This window comes from Euleptes europaea, chromosome 6 (assembly GCF_029931775.1).
Source record: "Euleptes europaea isolate rEulEur1 chromosome 6, rEulEur1.hap1, whole genome shotgun sequence".
In the NCBI taxonomy this organism is placed as follows: domain Eukaryota; kingdom Metazoa; phylum Chordata; class Lepidosauria; order Squamata; family Sphaerodactylidae; genus Euleptes; species Euleptes europaea.
This window is the reverse complement of record NC_079317.1, coordinates 100,640,597-100,665,721: the sequence shown is the minus strand read 5'-3', so window position 1 is coordinate 100,665,721 and position 25,125 is coordinate 100,640,597. Positions and strand designations below refer to the sequence as shown.

Genomic DNA, 25,125 nt, shown 5'->3' with positions numbered 1-25,125 from the left:
CAACTGTCCACCAGGCACTAGGGTTGCCAGCGCTGAGTCCGAAAAACCTGGAGATTTTGGGGATGGAGCCTGAGGAGGACAAGGTTTGGGGAGGGACTTCAATGCCATAGAGTCCAATTGCCAAAGCAGCCATTTTCTCCAGGTGAACAGATCTCTATTGGCTGGAGATCAGTTGTAATAACAGGAGATCTCCAGCTAGTACCTGGAAGTTGGCAAGCTACCAGGCACCAATCCTTGGCTGTGACCTGGTTCCACCCCCTCCTTGGGGTTAATATTCTGACTTAGTCTTCTATCTTTGTAGCTGTTTCTCCCAAAGCATGGCAGCAGGGCCGTCTTAACAGCATTATAAGCCCCCAGGCAAAGCCGCGCACTGGGGCCCCCAACCTTACAACCACTCACAGGAATAAAAATGTAATGATTGATAAAATTAAAGATATATTTACTGGTACTTCCACAATGAACAAGTCCTTTCTTACATTATACTTCAGTGTTTATTATTTATCCAAACCCAAATTAACATTAATATTGTTCATTATCTTTAGTAAAACACATGATAAATAGGAATTTTCCAATAACAAATATTTAAAGTTTAGTGTAGTATTTATTTATTCATTGACAGCAAGTCGCAACATACATAGATTAGCATGGGGCCCCTATCTTCATGGGCCCCCTGGGCAACTGCCCAGCGTGCCTGTGTGTTAAGACGGCCCTGAATGGCAGCAGTTATAAGAGAAGAAACCTTTTTCCTTCATACTTTCAAACCCAAATTCATTTTCAGTGCATCCTGAGAACATTATCCTACCGGTAATCCCCACTGAATACACCTGAGCAGGATTCTGGGTTGACCTGCTTAGTATGACACTGTCGTAACATTGCAAAGCACATTTCTGATACCACTGAAGGATCAGTCAGGGTTCAGTATTGCATTGGGTTGGGTTGTACTGAGGAACCAGGTCAAAATTCATGCTCAGACATGGAACTTATTGCATATTGAGGGTCACTCACTAACTCCCAGAGCAGTTGCATAGATAAAGGGAACATTCTGCCATGAGGTTTCATGACAGGGGGTGTAATATAAATAAATATCACTACACTCTATAATATATTGTTCTGTTGTTTGTTATAACAAGAACAAAAAAAAAACCTCATGTACTATGAGCTATGAACAGGATGAAATAGTCAAGAGTGTCTATCTGGTTTTTCAAATAATCTCCAGCACAATAGAGTCAGTCTCTTTGACACCTAGAGTATTCTTTGACATTTCTGGATAGGTCAAGTACAATTCTGCTACAGTAGGCAGAAAGCAAGGTGAAGACATGCAAGTGAAACTGAGTGTTTGGATTAGTTTTGCTTAGGTAAAAATTTGTCCTAATTTTTCAGACGGGCTGAGCATGCAGTTTCACACTTGGAACTGAAGTCTGCTACTGTCTTTGAAAATAAGAACATGTCGCTTTAAAAAAATATTCATCGTGCAATAATGCTAGCATGATACAACCTGGTATATAATCTTTGTTTTCCATGTATTGCAATCTGAACAAAGCAGTGTTGAAGTTCACAGGACCCTGTTCCAGCGTAGGGTCTGGTCTAGGTTGCCCAATTCCATCACAAATCACGATATGGCTATCACGAATTGAGCCAACACCTCTTGTATTCAAAACTAGTTCTGTGGTGCACAAGAACAGGCTCAGGCTAGTCAGCGTCCACGTTAGCTATCCTCATCCTCCCATAATATTTTCGCCCAGGTAGATAGTTATGTCAAACAGAAGCACCTCCAAAAAGCATCTAATGTCCAGGCAGGTTTTATGAATACTCTATTGCTGGAGAATAAGTGAAAACAGTTTTAGGAAACTAAAAGAGGCTTTCCCACTGATGCTGGGGCCACTGAAGAGGGCCACTTTTCAATACTGTCAATTTCAGTAGAAATCTTTTTCCAGAGTGTTATAAAATGCAGACCCCTAGTTTGTGAAACCTCAAAGGAGCACAATGGAATGCATAGGCATCAAAGAGATGAGAACTTCAGTAGACGCTCATCATGTGTGTTCAGGTTGAATGGTTTTGCAGTCTTGTGTGGTAACATTCTGCTTCCCTGCCCCCTTTTTTGTGCCATCAAGTTGCAGCTGACTTATGGTGACCCTGTAGGGTTTTCAAGGCAAGAGACATTAGGAGGTGGTTTGCCACTGCCTGCCTCCGCATCGTGATCCTGGTGTTCCTTGGAGATTGCCCATCCAAATACTAACCAAGGCCAACCCTTTTTAGCTTCTGAGACCTGACGAGATCAGGCTAGCCTGGGGCTATCCAGGTTAAGAGGTTCAAAGATATCACACATACACCCCAGACAGAAGCACTCGTCTTGAATGAGTTCGCATTTAGAAATACCACATGTAATTGCATCACTTCATCTTGCAAGGGTGGGGTGACTCATCCTGCAATTCTTCTCATGAAAAATTCCCTGCATGAAGAAAACTAGCATGTAGAGGGAGAAGGCAAGGCTAGAACCCTTCTTTCTTATATGCAATATTTTCTTGGAGAGAGGTGAAGGAGGCTTTCAAAATTTGATCACTCATCTGAATTTTGAGCTAATGGTATGAGGACTGTACTATACGAATACGAAGAAGAATGCAACAGTGACCTGTGCAACTAAGAAACTTTGCAAACCCCTCACTAGGTCTGTATTCCTTGGCTTCAAAATAAAGCTCTACAGTTGTTCACAGATCACTTCACTGACCTCAGCAAAAGCTGCAGAGACCAAGAAAACATATGCTATAAATAGCTGAAACACTGTTCTGTAAGCACGGTTTGCTGCCAGCTACCATGCTGTCATTTCTGCCTTCTGTTCTACAAGGACAAGAGTAAAATTCACATGGTGGCATCAACCCACAGCTGCATCCTAGGGGATGGGTGTGATGCACTCAGAACAGAGGGCTTTTGGGGGTGAACTGCTTAATGACCACTTCCAAAAAATAATACCAATATCTGCACTCAGCTTCAATGCATCTTCCATGCAAGAGTTGTGACACTGAGAGTCAAAGTGTACAGGATGTGGGGATTCATGTTGGAGCCCCCATGCAGCTGACTGCAGCTTCAAGGTGGTGGTTGTAAGATTTTAATTGGGGGAAGGATAAAGAAGTAGTTAAACACCTAATTCCCCAGCAAGGGACAGCCAGACAGACAGAGACACCCCCCATCTTAGCTGCTAATCACAGATCTCCTACATCAGGTTTAGTTTGACCCTTGCACTACTTGTTGTTAAAAAGCTGTGATTCTGTCTCAAAAGGATTAATTTTTAAGGCACTGGCCTGATGATACTTAAAAACCCTCTAAACCGCATCACATCTCTGGCTAGCAATAGAAAGAGTGCAGCCAAAAGAGTACATATTTTCACATTTGGTATGGTTTTATGACAAGACCAATCCTTTCCGGTCCCTAATATTATTTTAGATCTGGGATATTATTGGGGTTGAGGTACAAAACAATAATATAATAATTATATTAAGTTATTATATAGGTTATATTACTTTGGTTTCTTCAAGTGATCCTGTGTAATTTTTTTGCTCATTGAAATGAAGGCAATGAATGCATCTTACTGGGAAGCTTAAGATACTGACAAGGAATCCAGTTGGTATGGGGAAAAAACTGACATAAGAGTCTCCTTGAGAAACCAGAACACTTTTTAGCTACTTGGCTCTTGTTTGTGACATTTAGGGATTCCAAAAGTATTCAAAAGTATTAAGCAGATGATGAGAGGGAGGGCATCTTGGCCATCTTCTGGGCATGGAGTAGGGGTCACTGGGGGTGTGGTGGGGGGAGGTTGTTGTGAATTTCCTGCATTGTGCAGGGGGTTGGACTTGATGACCCTGGTGGTCCTTTCCAACTCTATAATTCTATTCTATTCATGCTGATGAACCCATTAGGAACTGTTCCTACTGTTTACATAGAAGAAACTGATTGTTACCCGTCATTGATTTTGTAACTGGTACACCACTTCTAGAGCTGGAATAGTATAATAGTTGGCAACTCTGGATTGGGAAATTCCTGGAGATTTGGTGGTGGAGCCTGGGAAGTTTGGGGTTTGGGGAGGAAAGTGACCAGAGCAAGGTATAATGTAGGGTTGCCAGGTCCCTCTTCGCCACCGGCGGGAGGTGTTTGGGGTGGAGCCTGAGGAGGGTGGGGTTTGGGGAGGGGAGGGGCTTCAATGCCATACGGTCCAATAGCCAAAGTGGCCATTTTCTCCAGGGGAACTGATCTCTATCGGCTGGAGATGAGTTGTAATAGCAGGAGATCTCCAGCTACTACCTGGAGGTTGGCAACCCTAGTATCATGTCATAGAGTCCACCCTCCAAAGCAGCCATTGTCTATAGGGAAACTAATCTCTGTAGTCTGGAGATCAATTGTCATTCTGGGAGATCTCCAGGCATCACCTGGAGGCTGGCAACCCTAAACAGATCCTATGAATTAGTTGCTTGTCTTTATTCTGCATTCCCCCCTTTTCTTGTAACATTTTAAATTTTTAAGTAAAGGGGGAGCATGAGTGTGGACATTTTCTTCAGAGTCCCCTACCTAACTCTGAAAGGATGACACAGCCTTGTTACTGCCATCTCCCACAAGCCCTGGGAGGCTAATAAATGCATTTGAATTAAAATAGAAGGAGAAGAGCATGAGGTAAACAAGATTTACAAAATTCAAAGTTAATGGGTTGGTGTTTTCTTTTAGGTTGGGGGAGAGATGGTACTAAAAGGCAGTAACTTCTAAAAAAAGAAGAATAATTGAGCTGATCAGTTTGTTCTCTTTTTGTGGGTACTTTTTCAGCCAATTAAGGCAAGAACAAGCAAATGATGTTGTGCAAATGGAGAGGCCCATAATACTCTGGAGATCAAATGAAATTCCTTTATAAATCAGAAAATGTGCAAATGAAGAGAGAGGTCTATGAAGCTGAACATGAACATCTTTCTGTTTTAGACCAGGGTGCATACTATGGTGCTGATATGACTGGACAGGAAGGAAGATGACTGCTCAGAATAACAGAAAAGCAGTAGAATAGAATTTTTTAAATTCTGGATCAAACTGGAAGGAACTGAAAATTCATCTAGTAGTCTAACATCCTGCCCAAAAGGCAGGACTATCTACACACCACTCTCCTCACAGATCAACCCACATAATCCAGGTCACAAAAGGTACCTTCCATAATGGTGCAAACAAAGCAAAGAAATCCAGATGACCTAAGCAAGTAATCTTACCAGAGAGTAGGGTTGCCAGCTCTGGGTTGGGAAATACCTGGAGATTTTGGGGGCAGAGCCTGAGAAAGGTGGGGTTTGGAGACGAGAGGGACTTCAATGCTATAGAATCCAATTACCAAAGTGGCCATTTTCTCCAGGTGAACTCTATCGGCTGGAAATCAGTTGAAATAGCAGGAGATCTCCAGCCACCACCTGGAGGTTGGCAACCCTACCTGAGAGCATATGTTTCCAAGACAGGAGTGGGGGAAAGCACCTTCATTAACTAGCCAGTGTGACCTGGTGGAACATTTCTTTCCTGTCTGCAAATGCAGAGATCAGTTAGAATCTGGACATGAGCAAAAGCCACCCAGAGGGAAAATTGCCAAATCTGCAGCACAATTACATGATCATCAGAGCATTGATAAATAATTACCATTTGCATCTTTCAGCTGAAGATCTCAGAACACTTTACAAAACCACAAATTAATTAAATGTTGTAACCCACTATTGGAGATCAAGCAGCAATCAAAAGTAGGCTTTCTATTTCCAGGTCAATCTGGGGAGCAAATCTTCTCCCTTCTTTTTCCCCCCTGACACAGAGAAAAATCTGGCCTAGGGAGGAAAGGGAGGGAGAAATACCTTCTAGGACCAACCTTTTCTCAAAAAGATGTGTTCTAGAGGCCAAAGACCGGGTTCACTCAGAGTATGGGCCACTACCCAGGAAAAAGAAGGAAGAACAAATGCAGTATCTGTTACATAAAGAGTGCACTGATGCACATATTAGATGCAGTTATGGAAAATGAGTTGGAAGGGCTACCTCTAGGTCCTGCTGTTCTCTAAAACCTTTATGAAGCAAGATTCTACAACCTACTTAAACAGCTTGTGTTCTGTTGTTCAGCTTCTGCTACAACTATTTCTCCCAATGTTTTACAAAGGTTTTTCCTACAACTATGACATAGTTGCTCTCTCTCCTTACTTGTCTATTCACTGGGCTAAATACATTCAGCTTTTCCTTGTATGATGGTCTATCCAAAGCATATACCATCCCCATAACTCAGGGTTTATTTTGAATGGTTTCTTAATATTTACATCACACGGATGAACAACTTAGATGACTATGATTCTTAGGAGAGACCTGTGCTCATCTACCACTAGACAAGCTCTTTCTGCTGGTTTGGTATAAGTTCTAGCACCACCTGCTATAAGGGAGTTGTCACATAAAGTTTTTCCTTAGTTTTTAAATTAATATTCTGATTTCCTGTGCAACTATGATTTCATGCAACTCAAATCGTTTCTTTGCTTTATTGTCCTAATTTGTATCAGAGATCACTGTTTTAGCTACATCGATAAGCCCCTTTTATATATGGAATTCTCTAATACCAGCCATTCATGACAATAAATCTCATAAACTCTGCAGTACTCTTTTCGTGAGCCAGGCAATCATCTACTGACTCTTAAACAGTAACCCATTCATCTGATTTCCCATAGCAGAATCCTCTATCTGCTGTTTCAGGGCACATTCTGCTTCTGTTGCCCCAGTGAGCTCACAACTGCAAAGGCACTTAGAAGTTTTGTTTCAAGTGATAGTCTGGGTTTGGCTTCCCAAAGTCCTCCCTTGGTAGGTCATTAGTAAACATTAAAAGGGTCTGCAATTTATGCACCCAAGGGAGCAAGTCCAGATTCCTTTTTGCAGATTTGATTCCTCTAGCCAACCAAACGAGGGTCTAGTTTGGTCCCAGGGAGGCAGAACTCCCTTGCTCTTGTCCTATTTTTAATTTTGCCCTTGGCTGCTTTGTCGTATGGTTAGAGCTGGGTTGTATCTCAGCTGGATGCTCTATGCTCTGTCATAATAAAGGACTCTTGAAACTACTAGCTAAGCTTTTGACCAATATTTTTTTTAGTATATCACCTTTAGGAACATGAACTGATTACTCTGCCTTATACTGAGTCAGATAATTTGTTCATTCAGCCCAGTTAGGGGCAGAGGTAAGCAGCTTATGAGCTGGTATAGAGTAATGGTAAGAAAGTGGCCAAAGTGGAACTTCCCATCTTGTACTTTGAGCACTCTAACAGAGACTGTACACCAGTAACAAATGTAAGTTACATCAACCCCTGAGCCCAGTATTGCTTACTAAGATTAACAGCAGCTCTCCAGGGTCTCAGGTTGAGAAAAGCCTTTTGCAAAATCTGTTTAACTGAAGGTGATGATGGGAACCTGGAACCTTCTACATGCAAAGCATATGCACAACTCTTGAGTCACAGTGGCTCTCTGTTAGGTATGTATCATCTAGCTATGCCAGGGGTGGGGAACGTCAGACCTGGGGGCCATTTAAGGCCCACAAAATCATTTGGTCTGGCCCTTTGTGGGTCCTGGCAGATCTCTAGCTCAGAAAAATCTAAGACTGGTGATCCACCCCCTCCTGCGGACAGGAATAGCCTCTATTCAAGGCGGACGTGAGTTTCTTTTTCCGAGAAAAGGAACCTTCCCCCCCCCCTTGCAGAAGAGTCATTAGCTATGGAGCTGCTAGGACCGCCCAAGAAACTGTGTTAACCCTTTCCCACCTGGGCCGTGGAGGAATGTATTCCCTCTGTACTACAAGAGGGCTGGGGGCGGAAGTGGTGACAATGGAGGGGTTAAAGGGGGCAGGGCCAGAATGCGCGCATGCGCGCGGGGGGGGGTTCTTAGCCAGTGTGTCCTCATTTTACCCCTGCAGGCAGAGGTAGCAGGAGCCGGCTGTAGAATCCGGCCCCGACCATGCAGAGTAGGAGCAACTCCAGCGTGTGGCTGGATGACTACGCCTGGCTGGTGCAACAGACTATCCTGTGCCACCAGGGGTGCAAGTGCGCCACAGGTTGGATGCCTGCCTGCTTGCCCGTGCGGAGGGGGGGTCATCTGGGGCAGCTGCCTGCTTAGGGCTTGGTTGGCTAGTTTTTGATAATTTTATATGGCCGCGAACGATGTTATAAATATCAAAATGGCCCTCGGCGGAAAAAAGGTTCCCTGCCCCTGAGCTATGCCCTCCATTTTAGCTGTGCCCAGGATCACAAGAATTACAATGGGAGAGTAACTATCTGAGGTTTGTGTCATGCTCCTGTCACAAACTAATATAACACAAACCTCAGATTAGTTCTCGTGGAATATCACTGATGGTAACATGTGTAATAGTAGCAATTTACCTCCTTTTTTTAAACATCCATCCTGATGAAGAGTTCTTGAGAATGCCAAAGCTTGCATACTATGTTGTGTTGTTTTGGTTTGTTTAATAAAAGATATTACACAGTTTTTGTTTTTGAATTTGGCTATGGACGAATGTAGCTCTTAAGTCTCTTATGTAATAAACAGATACACATGAAGAAAAAACATTAACCACCAGTGCATTTGAGCTAGGAATTTTCCTCTCTAACCATATATTGAGTCCTATGAAAGGTATCTAGCCCAATAAACTGTTCTTCCCAGCTCTGAACATGGTCTCCCTCAGTCAGTACACTGGAAAAAGTAGTAATTAAGGCAAAAGAAGGCACAGCAGTGTCCCCTCCCACTGCAGAAAATAAGTAACAGTCACATTCCTAGATAAGATGACAGCGAAGGCTTCAGATTAGCCCTTGGTGCTTGAAATTTAGAAGCTGTTATCAACAGGGAAAGTATTTAAAACAGATTAAAAACCACACATTTCAAACTGCTCTGACAAAGCTGCCTTTCTATATCGCATCCCGGTGGATCTGAAGGGCTGATAGGCATGGATGTCATGGAGAAGAAGACCAAACACCTGTTTGTGGAGGGGCACGGAAGAATCATCTCTTTCTAGGAGGGTTTGTCAGCCTTGCAGCGATGTACAGAAACCTCACTGTTAACCAAAAAGAACAGTGCATTCCTGAACTGTAAGGGTGAAAGCTCTTAGGAGGCCAGGAAGGCGCGGCGCCGGCGTTTGGGGGCCCTGTGCCAGCGTCCAGGCAACTTAAGCCAGCTTAAATGGCCTGGAAGCCAGCAGGAAGGCCCGGACGCCGGTTGCTGGTCAATGCCATGGCAGCGCCGCTCCAGGATGTCGATGGGGCCTTCCGCCGGCGTCCCACCGCTGTCAAAGCCCACGCCAGCATCCTGGGAGGCGTTCCCGGGGCCTTCCGGCTCCGGGCTGGGGGAGGAGCCACCTTTAGGTGGCCTCCAAAGCCCTTTTAGGCCAGGAACACCCCACTTTTTTGGCGAGATATGCCATCTTTTTGGTGGCGTATCTCCCGTGCAACCCTATGAAGGGTTGCACAGATTTTTAACGGCACAAGGAGGTTTCAGCAGGGCTGAAACCTCCTTTGGAGGCAGCACAGGTGCGCTGCCTTCTATGGCCGGTGCAGGCATTCCTCTCAGGAATGCACTGTAAATCTACCATGCTGCTTTCTCCCCCACAGAGGCAAAATTAGGGCTAGACTGCTAGGTTGGAAGATGGATTTGAATCAGGTGCAAATCCCTCCTTAGCTCTCAAGCTTTCAGATTAGCCATGGATCTCTTATTTGCATTTCCACAAACATATGGATTTGATGTGATCTCCCATACCCACTATTACTTGTCTAATACAAAAACCTATGCTCCTTAGCGTCAGCACAGCAAGCAAGAACAAATCGGAAGGTCACTCTGTCCAGCCTTTAAACAGGAGATTGGATCTGTCATAGCCTAAGGCTTCAAATTTAGATTACAGTGTGTCCCAAACTAAGAGGGCAGGGTGCCAAGGTGAAACAGAACTGAAAATCAAGAAAGGACACATATTTAATAAAGATTTTTTTCCCCCATAGGATAATGATTCAGGGATGTTAAATATATGAGAAAACAAATGCTGCATTTGGGGAATCTACTAAATGTTATTACGAAGCTGAGGAACAAAATAAAAAAAGTGGTCAGAATAATTCCAAGGAAGGAAGGAAAGAGAGCAAAAAGTCTTCAGGTCTTCTCCTCAGAATTTAGTGTTACAAGATTTGAGTCTGGGTCTGAAACTAGCCAGTAAGTGCAATAAGGTAAAAAAAGATCTCTTCTGGGTTCAAGAAACCTGAAACAGGTAGGCAAAGTGCTAATTTTTTTTGTTTAGCTGGGTTTTGTGCCTTGAAAACCCTACAGGGTGGCCATAAGTCAGCTGCAACTTGATGGCAAAAAATAAATAAGAAGAGTTAGCTGTTCTGCAGCTGGAGCTTACAGCATTGCTAACTTTGGTGCCAACTACTGAGAATTCGCTGGAACCAAACAAACAGGGAGGAAGCAGAATCATAAGCAAGTCTGAGACACACAGAGAGAAAAAGAGAAAAGAAACTTACAGGAAAGACTTCATATCCAAGCCTCGGTTCCGAATCTGCCCCACCACATGGTCCCAGCTCCCGGGGTTGGAGCGGCTGCGTCCACCAGCTGTCCTGTGCTTGGCACCAGCAGGGATCCCTTGCCGTGACTGCCCAGTCCGACAGCCCCGAGGGTTGCCGCTGGTGGAGGAGCCGCTGTGGGATTGTAGCTGACCCAGGCTCTGGCTGGTGGTGGGCTGGCCGTGGTCAGGTTTCTGGTGCTGGCTGAGTGGCTGCTGGAGACTCTGCTGGCGCATCAGGGTGCGCGGGCGCTGACATTTCGGGTCTCCTGCTGAGGTGGGGATATACTCAAGGGTAGTGGCTGTGGACATGGTAGTATCCTCAAAACTTAGGGAGGTGAAGGATGAGGGGAAGGAGAAAAAGGAGAAGAAGGTGAAGGGGCAAAATTGGAGGAAGGAAAAGCAGAGAATTAGAGAGAAGATGCCCCAGCACAGCACTCTCTCTGCCAGACACCTTTGGAAGCAGCGCGTTGTCCTTTGGGGTTGTGGCCCCTCGCCTACTTCTCTCGCAGAATTGGGCCCCAGCCCTGTGGCCATCTCGCCGACCTTCCTTTTCCCAGAGATAAACTCCAAACCTTGGGGCTCAGCTTGAGATTGCCTGTGAAATGACTTCTCCTCTTCCTTCCCCTTAACTCGTAAAGACACTCAGCACGATAGCCCTAATTTCAGAACTAATTAGGCTGCGTTGGGCAGGGAAATCCCTTGGTGCCTGTGCTGCTGCCAGTGACAAGCAGCACGTCCAACAAGCACTTTCCCCATTGGCTGGTTCAGCACACCTCCCAGAAGTGGCCATGAAATTAGGGACTCTCATGTGCCTGGGAATGATTTCACGGACACCAATGGCCAAGCTGGTGGCACGTTCCAGGGCTCGATTATTTTTTCAGAACCGTCATTGGGAATTCAGGTCGTGTTGTCCTCCAGAGGCACACAATTATTCCAAACATTTTCCCCGTATTTTGTGTCCCTTTAATAGCCAGAGCCACAACAGAAATGCTGCTGCATGTCTGTTGCTGCATCTCCATCCTTCATGAAGCCATTAAAGGTAGAGAAACCTGCCCATAGAAGAGGAGCACCCCCTCTACTGAGGCCACTGAATAGGCCAGAAAGGAATGATTTCTCAATAAAGTTCCTGGTTGCTATCCACACAAGGACATCTTCAGTGAAAGTTCAGCAACCTGCTTGAATGAAAAATAAGATCTGAAGATGGAAAGTCTATGCCTTCAAATGGCGGTTACTACCAAAGATCTGTAACACATGCTTAATTTCTCACAAAGAAAAGTGGAAAGAGTGGGTGTGTGCTGATCCTCCACTCACCCCTTTTCTGCTTGCAACTCATCTCCCCGGGCCATTTTTCTCCTACCTGGGTTTGATTCCAGTCTTGGATCACAACCAGGGGCTGCATCCACACATCCTTTGATATTGCGCTCTTAATACACTATAGCAACAATTTACATCTGGCCTGCCTTGCCCACAGAGTAAAATCCACTTGCAGATGACTGCTGTGGTGCCAGGAGAATGCAATGTCCAAACATGTGTTGATGCAGCCTGGGAACAAGAGGCCGGGGAAAAGGTTCTCTGTGTGCATTAAAGTGTGTGTGTGAAATGGTGGGCACAGGAAAGATTCCCCAATGACTCTGAGCCTTCACATCTCTGCTTCAAATTATCTCCTGACTTTACAATTGCTGTCACATCTAGTTCTGCTTTTTGAAACAGCACAGCAACCCATATGAATAAGGAAAATCTAGACTCAAGCTGTCCTCCATCCTCTCAAGACTGGTGGAATATACAGGAGCTCCTGAGTCAAGATTTATATTTTCAGGTCTTAGTAGGTTCAACAATATTAATAGTATGTATTACGGTCCACGGCCAGCAAAAGGTCTTAGTAGGTGGCATCCTCACCATCTGCTACCACTGCCTTGAAGATTTCAAAGAGATGAAACTCTTTGTCACTAACAAACATAGAATTTGATTCTTAGGGTCATTTCATACATTACACAGAGACAAGTCTGAGCTCCCCATGGAGAGTATATTCCACTTGGAACTGCAGACACATACAGCTGGTGACAAGTGGACATGAATGATGAATGTTTATAAAAATCTTAGGTGTACACCTAAAAATGGAAGGGGGTAACTAATGCAAGTATTAGTACCTCAGTATCATTTGCTTTGTTTATAAAAGCCACTTTGTAAGGGCTCAAAAGTGACAAGGGAAGAGGGGACATGAAGCTTCACAGGTGTGGGAGAAAGACTCCTGGGAAGGCAACCTGGAGCAGGGAAATGGCAAACACTTAAACAGCTATGTGCCCCCTTTTCCTGTCACTGTTCCGTAATCAATCACTCCTTCCAAAGTAGCTTTTCTAAAACAGAAAACACCCAAACCACCACCCAGTATTGGGGTTCTAGTATATGCATTTGCACAGAATAAGTAGGTAGCTTCTTGGTCGAAAGGACAAGAGCTGTGTTGGGAGGGGGAGATGTAAGGTGACCACACAGTAGAACACATGAGAGACTTCTTTGTTAGGTAAGACCTGTCACCTGTGAAGTACAGGACAGGACATAAAGCTAGAAAGACAATACAAAGATACAGATAGCTGTCAAAAGACACGATAGAGCCCCACAGCTAACCAGACAGAGCAGGTGGCTGAACACATTTCAGAAAAACAATGTCAAATGTGAACAGCCATTCAGCCAAAGACATGAAAGGACCAGACATGGCCATGGACACACATGGAAGGAAGCATGCAGGTAGTGGCAAAAAAAAGGGCACCCATAGCCAGGGCTGTTCATCTTTTCCCAGACTGCACTTGTAAAACTCCAGGTGTAATCTGTCAAGTGGCACAGGATTTAGGTTCCTGATCAGCCTTCATGCAGTTAGAATGGAGCAGTTAGCTCATATGTTTGTGTAATTACATTTAAAATCTCACAGGCATTATTAGCTTCTGTCCCATGCACAGCCATCTGTTCCCCCTTATGATCTCCAACTACCTTCTCATACCCATCAAACCCTATTGCCTTTTACTTATGATACTTTTCAGTTCTTGCCCCAAATTCTAAATTTTACAGAAACACAGGTGTCAAGTTTAAAATTTTTGAGTGCAAATTTGCAGACATTTTATTGATTTGCAGAACTTGTTTGAATTTGTTTCTTCTATTCAGTGGAACTTGTTCTCTCGAACCCTCCTCCCTTTATGAACAGCCCAACCTGTAGTTAAAAGCAAAGCTATATTTAGGGAGGAGAACTGTGCAAGAAGGGGTCATGGAGGTAAATCCATGACAAAGCATATGCATGGAATAGAGATATGGAAGGTATTGGAGTCATACAGTGATTAACATATTTGGCATCCCTGAGGGACATGGTTAGGTATCACACAGAGATGGGCAATCACTGATCAGACAAATGAACATGAGACAGGACAGAGGTGCACAGTCAGGTCGTCGCCCACAAGTCTTATTGTTCACCATCTCTGCTTGTGTCCAAACTCTGCTGCTCTTTCAGGCTTGAGCTTTTGATGGCAGCAGTCACTCGAGAGCAGCCAGATGGGGCTGGTAGTCACAAAATGCTCACAGGCAGTTTTATCATCATTTAAAAAATAATCCAGATCTGGTTACCAAACAGACCTAAGGAAGCATGGGAACCAGGAGCTCTTGACAGGAGATTCTAGCATCTCTCATTTGCTGCAGCTGTGAATGGAGGCAGAGCAAGTGCCCGCCTCCACCAAAAGCAGCAAAAAAGCTGATGCCACGGATGCAGCAGCAAAGTTGTGTCGTTGTGTATTATGGTGAGAAAATTGGGAGGAAGAGAGAGAGAGAGAGAGAGAGAGAGAGAGAGAGAGAGAGAGAGAGAGAGAGAGAGAGAGAGAGAGAGAGAAAGATAAAGATAAAGATAAAGGGCAAGAGGCAGGGATTGTGAAAATCTGTGTAAGCAAAGAGATCCATCTCCCTTTTCCTGACTAGGAAAATTATGTTGATACTTCTGTGTACATCTAATACCAATGAGTCTGCTTGGATATGTACCGAGTTTCTAAGCCCAACCCACTGGGAGTCAGGCCTGAAGCAGAAATGGGTCTTTCCCAGCCACTGCCTCCTCTACCTGCTGTGACCTCATTTCATTCTATCAAATCCTAAATTAGTCCAATTTTCAGCCTCTCAGTCTCAGGAAACTAAAATTGGCTCCTCTAGGCCTGAAGCCAGCAGAATGTATACATTTCTATCAAGGGTATTTGCTGTGTGGGAAGTAGTCCCAGTGTTGAAAGGACTGTACCAGCCATACCTGGCTCTCTGGTATCTGCTGGTCCCTTATCCCAGTTGTAGTTTCTATCACAAGGCCATTGTGCAAGCAAACAGAAGAGCTCTCTCAGCCAGACAGACAAAGCAAAGTAGCTCTCCACGAAAGAAACACACATGCCAAATACACGAACAACCCGGTCACAAGAATTTTCAATATGACGGATACATTACAGATCAGTTTACTCAACACAAAGCTTTATTAAATTAGTAAATGCTTCAAAGTGTCTAGGGTTAGTCTAGAGTTGATTTCACAGCCAGAATTAATGTGGATATTCTTAACAGATGCTGCCACTCCCAATCGTCTTACACATTCTCTGGGACAATCATTTGTGTACACCGGGTGAGGAAGGCAGTGGAGTGGCAGCTGATGGTAAGTTTCAGACTGAATGTTAGTTTTAGAGTTTGGGAGAAATCTTTGGTGAGCACGTTAGATGCTGTAGTATGTGAGTCACTCCAAAAGGCTACATTTAAAGACATTGTGTTGGTTCTCACAGAGGATTTCTGCTAATTGAATGGGGAAGAGAAATTTTTGCAAATTCCCCCTTCCAATGGCAATCCTCTGAGTCTGCCCTCATGTTGTTCCTGGGGTTCCCGTCCCCCCAGAAGCAGCACTTCAGGGGACATTTTGGGCTGCAGCAGGAAGGGGGAGGTGAGGAAGTGGCGTGGTTCATGGGATCTAAGGCATTGTTGCAACTGAAATGTTCATTTCACATAACAATTGGTAAAACAGCCCTTATGGTCATTACCGTTATTATTGCAAATAGATTTCAGGGCTGTAAAAGAAAGTACTTCCTGAAAATGGGGCATTGATACGAGTTTAAGGATCATTGATTTGACACAGGATCTTAGTCAAACTAGAGGTATTGGGGCAGCCACATGTATTTATTCACATCTCTTCCCCTTTCTTGTATAAAGGAGGGGGGGGAAAGGTAATTTTGTGTGTGCAAAAAGAACTGCATGGATGAGGCAGTTAAAGCATCTCTCATTGTCTGCCTTACTTTGCAGTCCTGTACTATTTGAAGCACTTTCCTCTCAGCCCACTCAGACGATGGGGCCAGGGTAGAATCAAATTTAGTCCAGGAAATGTGGAATCTGGTGGATCATAGGTGGAGTCAGTGTGGAATCTGGCAGGTAATTCTTGGAGCCTGGTGAGTTGTGTTAATAGCAAAAAACAAAAACTCTAAATTTTACTGGTTATCTAGCAGTACATGGGTTTTACTAATTGGACCAGTAAAATTGCCACAGAAATATAAGTCCATAAACACATGAATATTGTCTAGCCGTGATCCAAACACATGGTTCACATACTCAAAAGTGAACAGCACATGCACATTGCTTGCTGTTTTCACCAAAACCGCACTCTCTGCCTAAAAGACAAGCTACTTTTACACCCAGGTGCGGCCTTAGCCAGTGGGCAATAGGGGCGGCCACCCCAGGTCTCATGCTTGGGAAGAGGGTAGACTTCCCACAGCCCTGCTCTCTCACTTGAGCAGACTTCTGCCACTGCTTGTGCCTACTCCGTGTGGGGCTCAAGCAGCAGCTTCCAGGGGCAGCAGTGGCTCCTACCCACCTTCCACAGGGCGAGGGCCGCTCCTTGCTTGACTCAAGAGGAGGAGGCAGCAGGGGTGGTGGCAGTGGTGATTCTGGAATCCCATCATGGACATTTGCCCAGGGCCCCAGAATCACTAAGACCACCCCTGTTTACAACTGAATCGTGGTTTGCCTCTAGCAGCGGGCGCTGCTGTGGCAGAAACAGCAAGTACTGTGCTTGCTTCCTGTGCAGTTCTCTCCCAGTTTGCCTATTGCTTTCTTGGATCAGAGTGTTACAGCTTGAGCTTATAAAAATCCTGTTTATAGTGGCAAAATTCTAACAGAATTTTTAAGCAAAAACAGTCAATACAACATCAATAATTTTCCTTGTATCATAGCCATGTTTTCTGCCATTTCACATGTTTAAAAAAGCCAGTGCGAGCTCCAAAACAAAACTATAATTATCATTCACTGAATAACAAGATAATATAGCAGTTTGAACTGTTTAATGCACAAGTATACTGCTTTAAAAAGTCCTTACAGAAAACGTCTGCAATGGTGCTTAGGAATATTGGGTAATATTCATACTGAGACTACTGATTAAAAGGGTGCAGTCTGTTTACTTGAGCTGCAAGTGTGCCTAGGGTTGCCAGGTCCCTCTTCGCCACCGGCGGGAGATTTTTGGGGCAGAACTTGAGGAAGGTTTGGGGAGGGGAGGGGCTTCAATGCCATAGAGTTCAATGGCCAAAGCAGCCATTTTTCTCCAGGTGATCTGATCTCTATCGGCTGGAGATCAGTTGAATTAGCAGGAGATCTCCTGCTACTACCTGGCAGTTGGCAACCCTAAGTGTGCCACCTATACGGGGCATGTGATAAATCCTCAGACATTCCCCCAGGGTTTGTATATGCCCAGATCACAAGGAGCTCTATTTGTTTTCATTTTTGTTGCAAAAGGGTTTGTCATGAAAGAGGGTCTTAAATGAGAGCTACATTGCAGGTCATCAGACTTTTTTCATATGGCCAAAAATGTGACCCAGAAGGAGACTTCAGCAGGAAGGCTTCAAGAATGGGGCAAACAGTAGAAGGACGACTACCATTTGCTTAATCCAGTGCAGTTTTAAGAAGCTACATTAGAATCGTTTGAGTCAAAAGTGAGAGCTGGACTCAAAATGGAGTTAGAAAACCTAATGGGAGATGTCAGTGAACAGGCATCCTAGGGAACAATTGTTGAATCATACTGCTCAGGACATTGCAAGCTGCTGTGACTACCCAAAAACGCGGGGGCTGGGGGGGATGGCATGAATCACATTCTAAACTCACACTTCTGAAGGATTCCAGAATTTCCCTGGAGCGTGTGTGTACTCTGAAGCGTGGTTACTCAGTATGTCTGCTGCATAGCATCTAGTTTTGTGTTCACTGCTGAAGATGGAATACTCAGCGGGGCAGCCCAACTAGATCCAATACAGAGGCCAGCTCTGATGTGCCTATGAGCAATGTACTTAAAAGTTACCAGAAAAACTGAGTCAGAACCTTTCTTCTCTGCTCTTTCTCCCCTCCCTCTTCTCCTTCTTTATGTGCCCCTTTCCATTTTTTTTTTTTTTTTTTTGTAGATTAACATGCAGGCAAGGCTTGTTCTCTTTCAACATTGCACATGCCTTATAACTAATAAATATTATTTTGCAGAAACAGTAGCATAATTCCTTTTTGTTAGGACCAGTTAACTACTATTTTACCATTATCATTACTTACTTGTCCTCCTATTTTCATTGTACAAATCTATAGCAGAAATGGAGGAATCACACCTAGCCCTCCCCACAAAGTTGCTTTGAAATAATCTGTAACCCATAAATTTGGGACTAATCTTTAAGCTGATCATTTCTGTTACAGCTCCAAAGGATATCACTGGGGGAAAAGTACTTTGCTGGGAAATATTTATTTTATTGCTGCTGGCTGGGAAGAGGAGTGGAACGGTTAGCTGAGCAGCGCCAGGAACATGGTCATTTGGAGACTAAGCTATGACACTGGAATGGGGCTCTAACCTCTTGCACCCAGGAATCATTTCAGATGGTGTAAACCTATTTTATTTATTTATTTGCACACTGTCAGGATTATTCTCAGATAATGTTGTGTATGTGGGGGAGTGGGAAATGCAGCTCTCTGATTATGCTCTTGCACAACTGAACTTTTCTCATTGATCACTGATGGGACACATAGCTGTCCTCTCCATGAGGTTGTCAAATCCATGGCTTTTGCATTCCTGTGTTCATCTGACTCAGCACAAAGATGGGAGCAGGGCTGTTGTTTTTGTTTCATGCTCCTAGCTGCAATACTGGGCCAGGAGACAGGGCCAGGCCCGTGATGCACTCTCACTCACTTGGATAGGCTGAGTTTCCCTGATGCTAGGTGGCTCTGCACCGTTTGCCATCGGCCTCTCCCCGCCTTCCCAATGCTGGGCTCGCTCTGGGCAGACACGCTGCTCTTCATGCCGTCCTCTCGGAGCTGCTGCCTCTCCCCATGCCGTCCTTCTCGCTCCCCTGCCAACCCTGATGTGGCCGAGGCAGCCAGCTTTGCACCTGATAGCAATGAGCCACTGGGGCATGCCAGAAAAGGAAAAGTGGAGGCAGATGGCAGCGAGAAGGAGGTCACACAAAGGGAGGAAAAGAGAAAAGAGAGAGAAAGAGAGAGACGGACAGACAAGGGACAGACAGACAGACAGAGAGAAAGAGAGACATCAGCACTGCAAAAGAAAGGGCCAAGGATAGCCTTCGTCCCAGGCAAAGACAGCAGGCAGCTCTGGCTTGGTTGTGAGGTTATGATGGCAGCCAAAGTTATTTTATTCCATAGACAACGAAGGGTTGAACAATGGATAAGACCGTTAGGAGAGGCACTGTGCAGGTGACGGGGGAAAAAAAAGCCATGTTAGTGAGAGAGCTTACCACCACCACCACCACACAGTGCAGATGTAGAGAACACGCTGAGAGGGTGACCAAAACGGGCAACCCCATCCTGTGCTGCAGAAAAGGGGGTGAGGGGTAGGAGAACCAAAGGGACCAAGGGAAGGGAGGGGAAGGGTGCTGGCCTCTCTCAGTAAGCTGCTTAAGGCAGTGGCTCTCAACTCATTGAGAACACCACACCAGCCTAGCAGGTTGAAAGGCTGAGTCAAGGCCTCTCTGAGGCAAGAGCATTGCAGTGGCTTATGACGTGTCACCCTATGCCAATTAGTACTCCTTTTTCAATTGGCTGAACACACCAGGTACATACTGGGATCAACCCAATTGGAAGCCAGCCATTTTGTTTTTGAGGCCTAGCCCAAAGGCTGAGCCACTAGCTTGTCTCTGGAGCCAGTGAATCCACCTATACAACACTCACTGTTTCCTTAGGACCAAGATTGGAGCCAAAAGGAGAAAGGCGGCGGGGTGGGGTGGGGGAAATACCAGCCAGAGAAATCTTACGTACCAGTACCAGAACATATGCTGGTAGTTGGGAACCACTGAATTAAAAAGTGGGGAGGAGGAAGAAGGGAAGGCAGGAGGGGTTGCTCGTCTCCATGGCCATCTGTCCATGGGGGAGGTGGGGTATGTGAGGAGGAGGTGGAATAGGGAGGAAGAGGAATGTGAAGGGGAGAGCAGGAAGAGGAAGGTGGGAGGCAGGGTGCGCATATACTCACTATATATGATCAAATCAGGTAAAGAGAGACTCACTTGAGGGAAAGTCGTGGATCACCATATGGGGCGTAAGGTGATATGTTTAGTATAAACTCCTTGGGAGGGTAGGAGCTCCATTTCTGCTGAACTGTGTTGTCATTGTTATTCCAAAAGTCTCTGTCTAGATCACTAGATCAGCCGGTGATGAGGGGAGAAAAAAAAAAAAGGGAAATACAAGAAAGAGAATCTAAATTCCTGCAAGGGGAGGAAGGAGGGAAAAAAAAACCTAACCCAAATGAGAGGCAGCAAGGTTAGAGCGATGATTTCTCCTCCTGTGGAAGGTAAGCTCTGTGCCTCACACCCACATGCGCACACACACGCACACACACACACACACACAGAGGGACAGGTGACAACAGGAGGTAGAGCTGGAGGAAGACAGGAGCAGGCACCTCCAGAAGCTGGTGGAGAAAGAGAGAGAGAGAGATGGAGTGCAGGTTAAAGATGTTTCTGTCAGATGGTGCTACACTTTGCTTTCTTGTGTCCCCATTTATCCTCTTAGGAAAGCCGATTGCTGTTTTGCAAGCACTACTCATTTTTCAACCTTTGGCATCTCCCTTCATTCCTGCCTTCTCCCCGTGGAGAAGGGTTGTGCAGCACCCAGTACAATGTTCACACAATTTCTAAAACAATTGGAATCTTTGCCTCAGGTCCCCAACGCTGGCTGGATCCACTACTTAGGAAAGTGAAATATCTTCAGTATTCTATGCAGAACTGTGTGTCGGACTACAGAGAAGTGCAAACAGAGCAGTAGAAATATCCTAAGCAGCAAAAAAAATCAAAAAATCCTGAGACAGTTCTTATGAGACATAGGACTAAAGGTGTTACTCAAATTCTTCCCACCAAGCATGCAAGGTACCGCAGATGGTGCTGAAGAACATGTGAGAACCATAGGATTAGTATTTGTGAAGAAGCATTAGCTCATGTTTTCTTATACTGAATCTACATTTAAGAAAATAACTCTGAGACATGTTGATTTTGAGCAAAGTTTCACCAAGGCTCAGGTTCTGAACCTTTGTCCAATACTGGGGTGTGTGCACCTTAATAATAAAGAAAGCTCTGGCTGCTTGTTCACAGGAAGCTTAAGGGACGTGGCATGTCCTCGCATAGATCTTCTGCTCACTTATGCAGAGGGAGCTGGGGAGGGTGATCTGCCTCAGGCAGGAGGCCGTCCACTGATGAGATGCTCCAAGGAGCTCACGATGCCACTCTGTGATCATCTACAGCCTCATCAAACCTTCTCCCCCTTTTAGAGAGCTTCCGATGTCTCCTCAGCACTTGATTCACAGTTCATGAGATCTGACAACAGTGGCCTTTGAAGTCAAGTGGTTCTGTGGCACATTTATTAGAGACATCAAAGGTTTTTTCCCAGGCTACATCTTTGCACTCAGTCCCTTTTCTTCTCATTAACTATCCTTGTCCTTCTCCGGCTTGGGGATGAAATGCCTTCCCACCTGCCTCTTGAGAATTATACTGAGGGGAGATGAAAAGACTGGGATAAAGGAGCAAAAGCCTCATTTACAGAGGCTAGATAATGGAAACGGGGAGGAAAATGTTCCAAGGAGGTAGGAAAGCAGGGAAGTAAAAGCAAGAGACAAGGCCTCTCGGTTGTATATCTCTGCCTGTCTCTTTCCTTATATGTCACTTGCCTTACTAAGCTTTGGATCAGAGGCACCCCAGAGGTCTCTCTCAATTCAACTGGGAGGGGCAGGGCTGAGGACGGGAACATTTTTTAGCTGCCGTAGGGAGAAGAGGGTTTCAAGTGTTCCATATGCCTGTGTGCGACTGTTTCAGTGCCTACCAACACTTCTCCATGAGATGAAAGGCCTCAGAGCTGTTGCTTTCTGGTGGTCTTGGCCCACGCTCAGGCATTCTCATTCATGGTCTCTGCTGACAGCAGAGTATACACAGCCTGCCAGATCTGAAGGACAGCAGGGAGACAGCAGTCATTGTTAAATACTTTTGATCAAAGAAAATGACCTTTGAACTCTGCAGCCAATACTTTTGGCTCCCTAAGAGTTCAGCTAAGAGAAGCCAGGATTGCCAAGAGACTCAAACTAGTGATAGGCCCAGGTATTTAGAGACCAACCAATTTATATACACACAAGCATACATTTTTTCATACCTGCACAGATGCACATATATACATAGAAGTGCACATATGCACAGCACACAAATATGTACACACTAGCACCCATTTGTACATTATGCACATATATATGCACAATCACACATAGATGTATGCACAAGCAAGCACACACATATACACAAACATAAACAAGTGTCACCAATCCATTTACTTGAGTATCACCATCCACATGGGCTTCTTTGTACCCAGTAGGAGGAGATACAAAGCAGGAAACAGTAGATGTCCACACTTTTGAGTGAACTTCCCTTGTACCCGATTACTACAGCTTCCCAGGGCAAACTCAGTGTCTCTTATTTCAGAGTACTCTGAGCCTCATGAATGAACTCCATGAGCTCCATGGAACAAATATCCACAGTGTCCCTTTTAAAAATTAGATACGCCAATGCACAGTCAGAGGGCAGAGGGGAACTGAGGATGAGTCATGTGATCATATTGGGGTTGGATATGGTACAAGGACCTTGCAAGGACTGTGCAAGGCTGGCTGATTGTCCCTGCCTCCCCACAGCAGCCATTTCTGACCTTGGGAAAAATTTATTCCTGGCTTTGTGGGACCCAAGTGGAATAACAATCACGTGGGTTGGGCAGCTGCAGTGGGGAGGGGGAAGGGTTGAAAGGGCACCCTCTTCCTGTGGCAAAGCTCTACTCCCACAAGGGGCAGGAAGGAGTGATTTCACCCCCTTCCCCCTCACCAGTACAGCCTCCCAACCAATGTGACTATGACTCCATGTGGATCCTATGACCCCAGCAATAAACCTTCTCATGATTGGGAATGAGTGAGGGTTGGGGGGAATGGCAAGAGGTTTGACAACCCCTCAGCATGTTCTGCTCACAGTAGGCAAAACGCCAACTGAGAAATTGGTATTGAATTCTGCTTTCTGGAAGCAAGAAATCCTTCTTGTGATTAAATTTCATTTATAACAAGCAAGTTAATTGTAATCATGAAAGTATGATAGGAAAAATATCGCCTCATGGCGAGATATTTATATAGAAAGGGATCATATAATCTCATCCTAAGAAATTCCTGAAATGGGAAAGGATGAGACTGAATGAAGACTCATTTTCAACTCAGTCTAGCCAGATCCATGGTCAAGGAGGTCATTTAGCTACCCTAAAGGCTTGTGCTACCTCATTGCTTGGCACAGTTACTTCATGAATGCAGGGCAAAATAATCAGCCCCCCCACTCCCTACTTCTTTAGATAAGGCTTGAGAGAAACTTTGCATCTGTCACTGGACAACTAAGAACTTTCTGTTAAATGGAATACCATGATCTATGCATTATAGGCCTGGACCCATACCCCTCAGGGAGAAAAAGGGATGTTACTAAAACATTTATTTGTATGAACACACATAATTGCAAAGGAACCTGGAATCTTTCCACAGACCACAGATTTGTCTCCACACATGTGATTAAAAAAATAGACTGCTGAAAAGTGGATGATGTGGCTGTACATAATGCCTGGAGCAGACAGAACTGATTTCTCCTGAAGGTGCACAAAGACATGGTCTTGACTTTCAGCAATCTGAGTACCAGAGAACTGCTATGGGGTGGATAAATATGGTTTGTAATCTTTTATAAATTGCCAAGAGGCTTTTACTAACTTTGCACCAAGACGTTGTCTATGTGCTAGAGAAAAAACAACAACAGTTGTCGCTGTTCCATGCAGGGGATTGACCATTTGCTCAGAGACAAGCAAAAGGTTTGTTCTGACTAGTATTATTAAGTGTGGGCGATTATACACAAGCCAGGAGGGCAGTTTTTGATCGATTTCTTGGGCAGTCTGTTTCTGTTGATGTCACACATGTTGGGATGGGAAGAGGATCTGAAATTTTCTGAAATACAGAGATGGGCCCAGGGGGATGTCAGTAGAACAGATGTGTGGCAGGGTGGGGTGGGAGGAAGAGGAACAACAGAAATGTAACATGGATGGAAAAGTTTTCGAGGTATTGCATTTGTGGGTTTGAGACTTCATGGGAAACAATGATACATTTGCAGTGTCAGCTATGGGATACCTTGGGGGGGACAAGGTAAGGGTAATAGGAAGAAGACAATATTATTTAGGAAGGACAAAATGTTAGAGTATTTGGGATAATAAAGAAAGGTGAATGTTGGAATAAGAATCATCAAGGTGCCAGGAAGTGATTACATTCTGGAAAATGTCCAGGTTGGAAATATCATGGTATGTCTAAGGTATATGTGAAGATATATGAATGATTGCAAATGATTGCACTATTAGGTGTTGATATGCACAAGGTGGTGTGGGCATATGTGGGCCTTTAGGTACGACAGAATGAAAATACGTGGCAGAAAGAGAGTGGAAGGTATGAGCATGTGTATTTGAGGCCACTCAGATAAAACATGTGTGGGGATGCAGAGGTTTTGTAGGCAAAGAGTTGCTTGAAGGCACAATGACCGGTGCATTTCAGAGGTGTGTCTTCCAAGTGGTGGTTGTGATCTGAGGCAGCACCTCCAAACCAGTTGCTCCTCCTGGGACTTACTTGATGGCTTTCTTCTCACTGCGGCCTCGGCTGGAATCTGGTGTCCCCACTGTCTCCAAGGAGTTTTTATAGCGTTTGCCCTGAAATTAAAGGAAAAGAGAAGGATTACCCATGAGGATGGAAGATTTTCCCTGTAAAAGGGGAGTGACAAGAGATTCAGGTAGACCCTAATCTTTTTTCATTCTTGCAGTCGCAGTTTGTAATAAACCAGTAGACTATACTGCAAGTAGAACATTTGCATAAACAAATGATCTGGGTAATTTGGGGGTTATCGCCATAGTTGTGCTTATAAAAAACACTCTTTGCATATATGCTAATTACAGCTGAATAATGTGAGACTTTCTTTCTTAGTGCTGTAATTCCACAGGCATTCCTTCTGAGGATAAATCCTGTTAAGTAGCCAAGGAAGCATTTG

The 25,125-nt window shown here is 44.8% G+C and overlaps 1 protein-coding gene across 2 annotated transcripts in view; it reads right to left on the bottom strand.

Moving 5' to 3' along the window:
- SYT7 (synaptotagmin 7) overlaps nucleotides 1–18,939 on the bottom strand; it is a 79,965-nt gene extending 61,026 nt beyond the window's left edge. The window contains exons 1-2 of one of the 2 annotated variants that reach the window (XM_056850978.1): nucleotides 18,735–18,939; nucleotides 10,506–10,871 (exon numbers count right to left, since the gene is read on the bottom strand). In XM_056850978.1, coding sequence (XP_056706956.1) covers nucleotides 10,506–10,871; nucleotides 18,735–18,844 — 476 coding nt within the window. In that variant the 5' untranslated portion in view covers nucleotides 18,845–18,939. Of the gene's footprint in view, nucleotides 1–10,505; nucleotides 10,936–18,734 lie in introns of those variants that run through there. The other variant, XM_056850979.1, reaches the window with a different exon arrangement.
- Nucleotides 18,940–25,125: the final 6,186 nt, after the last annotated feature.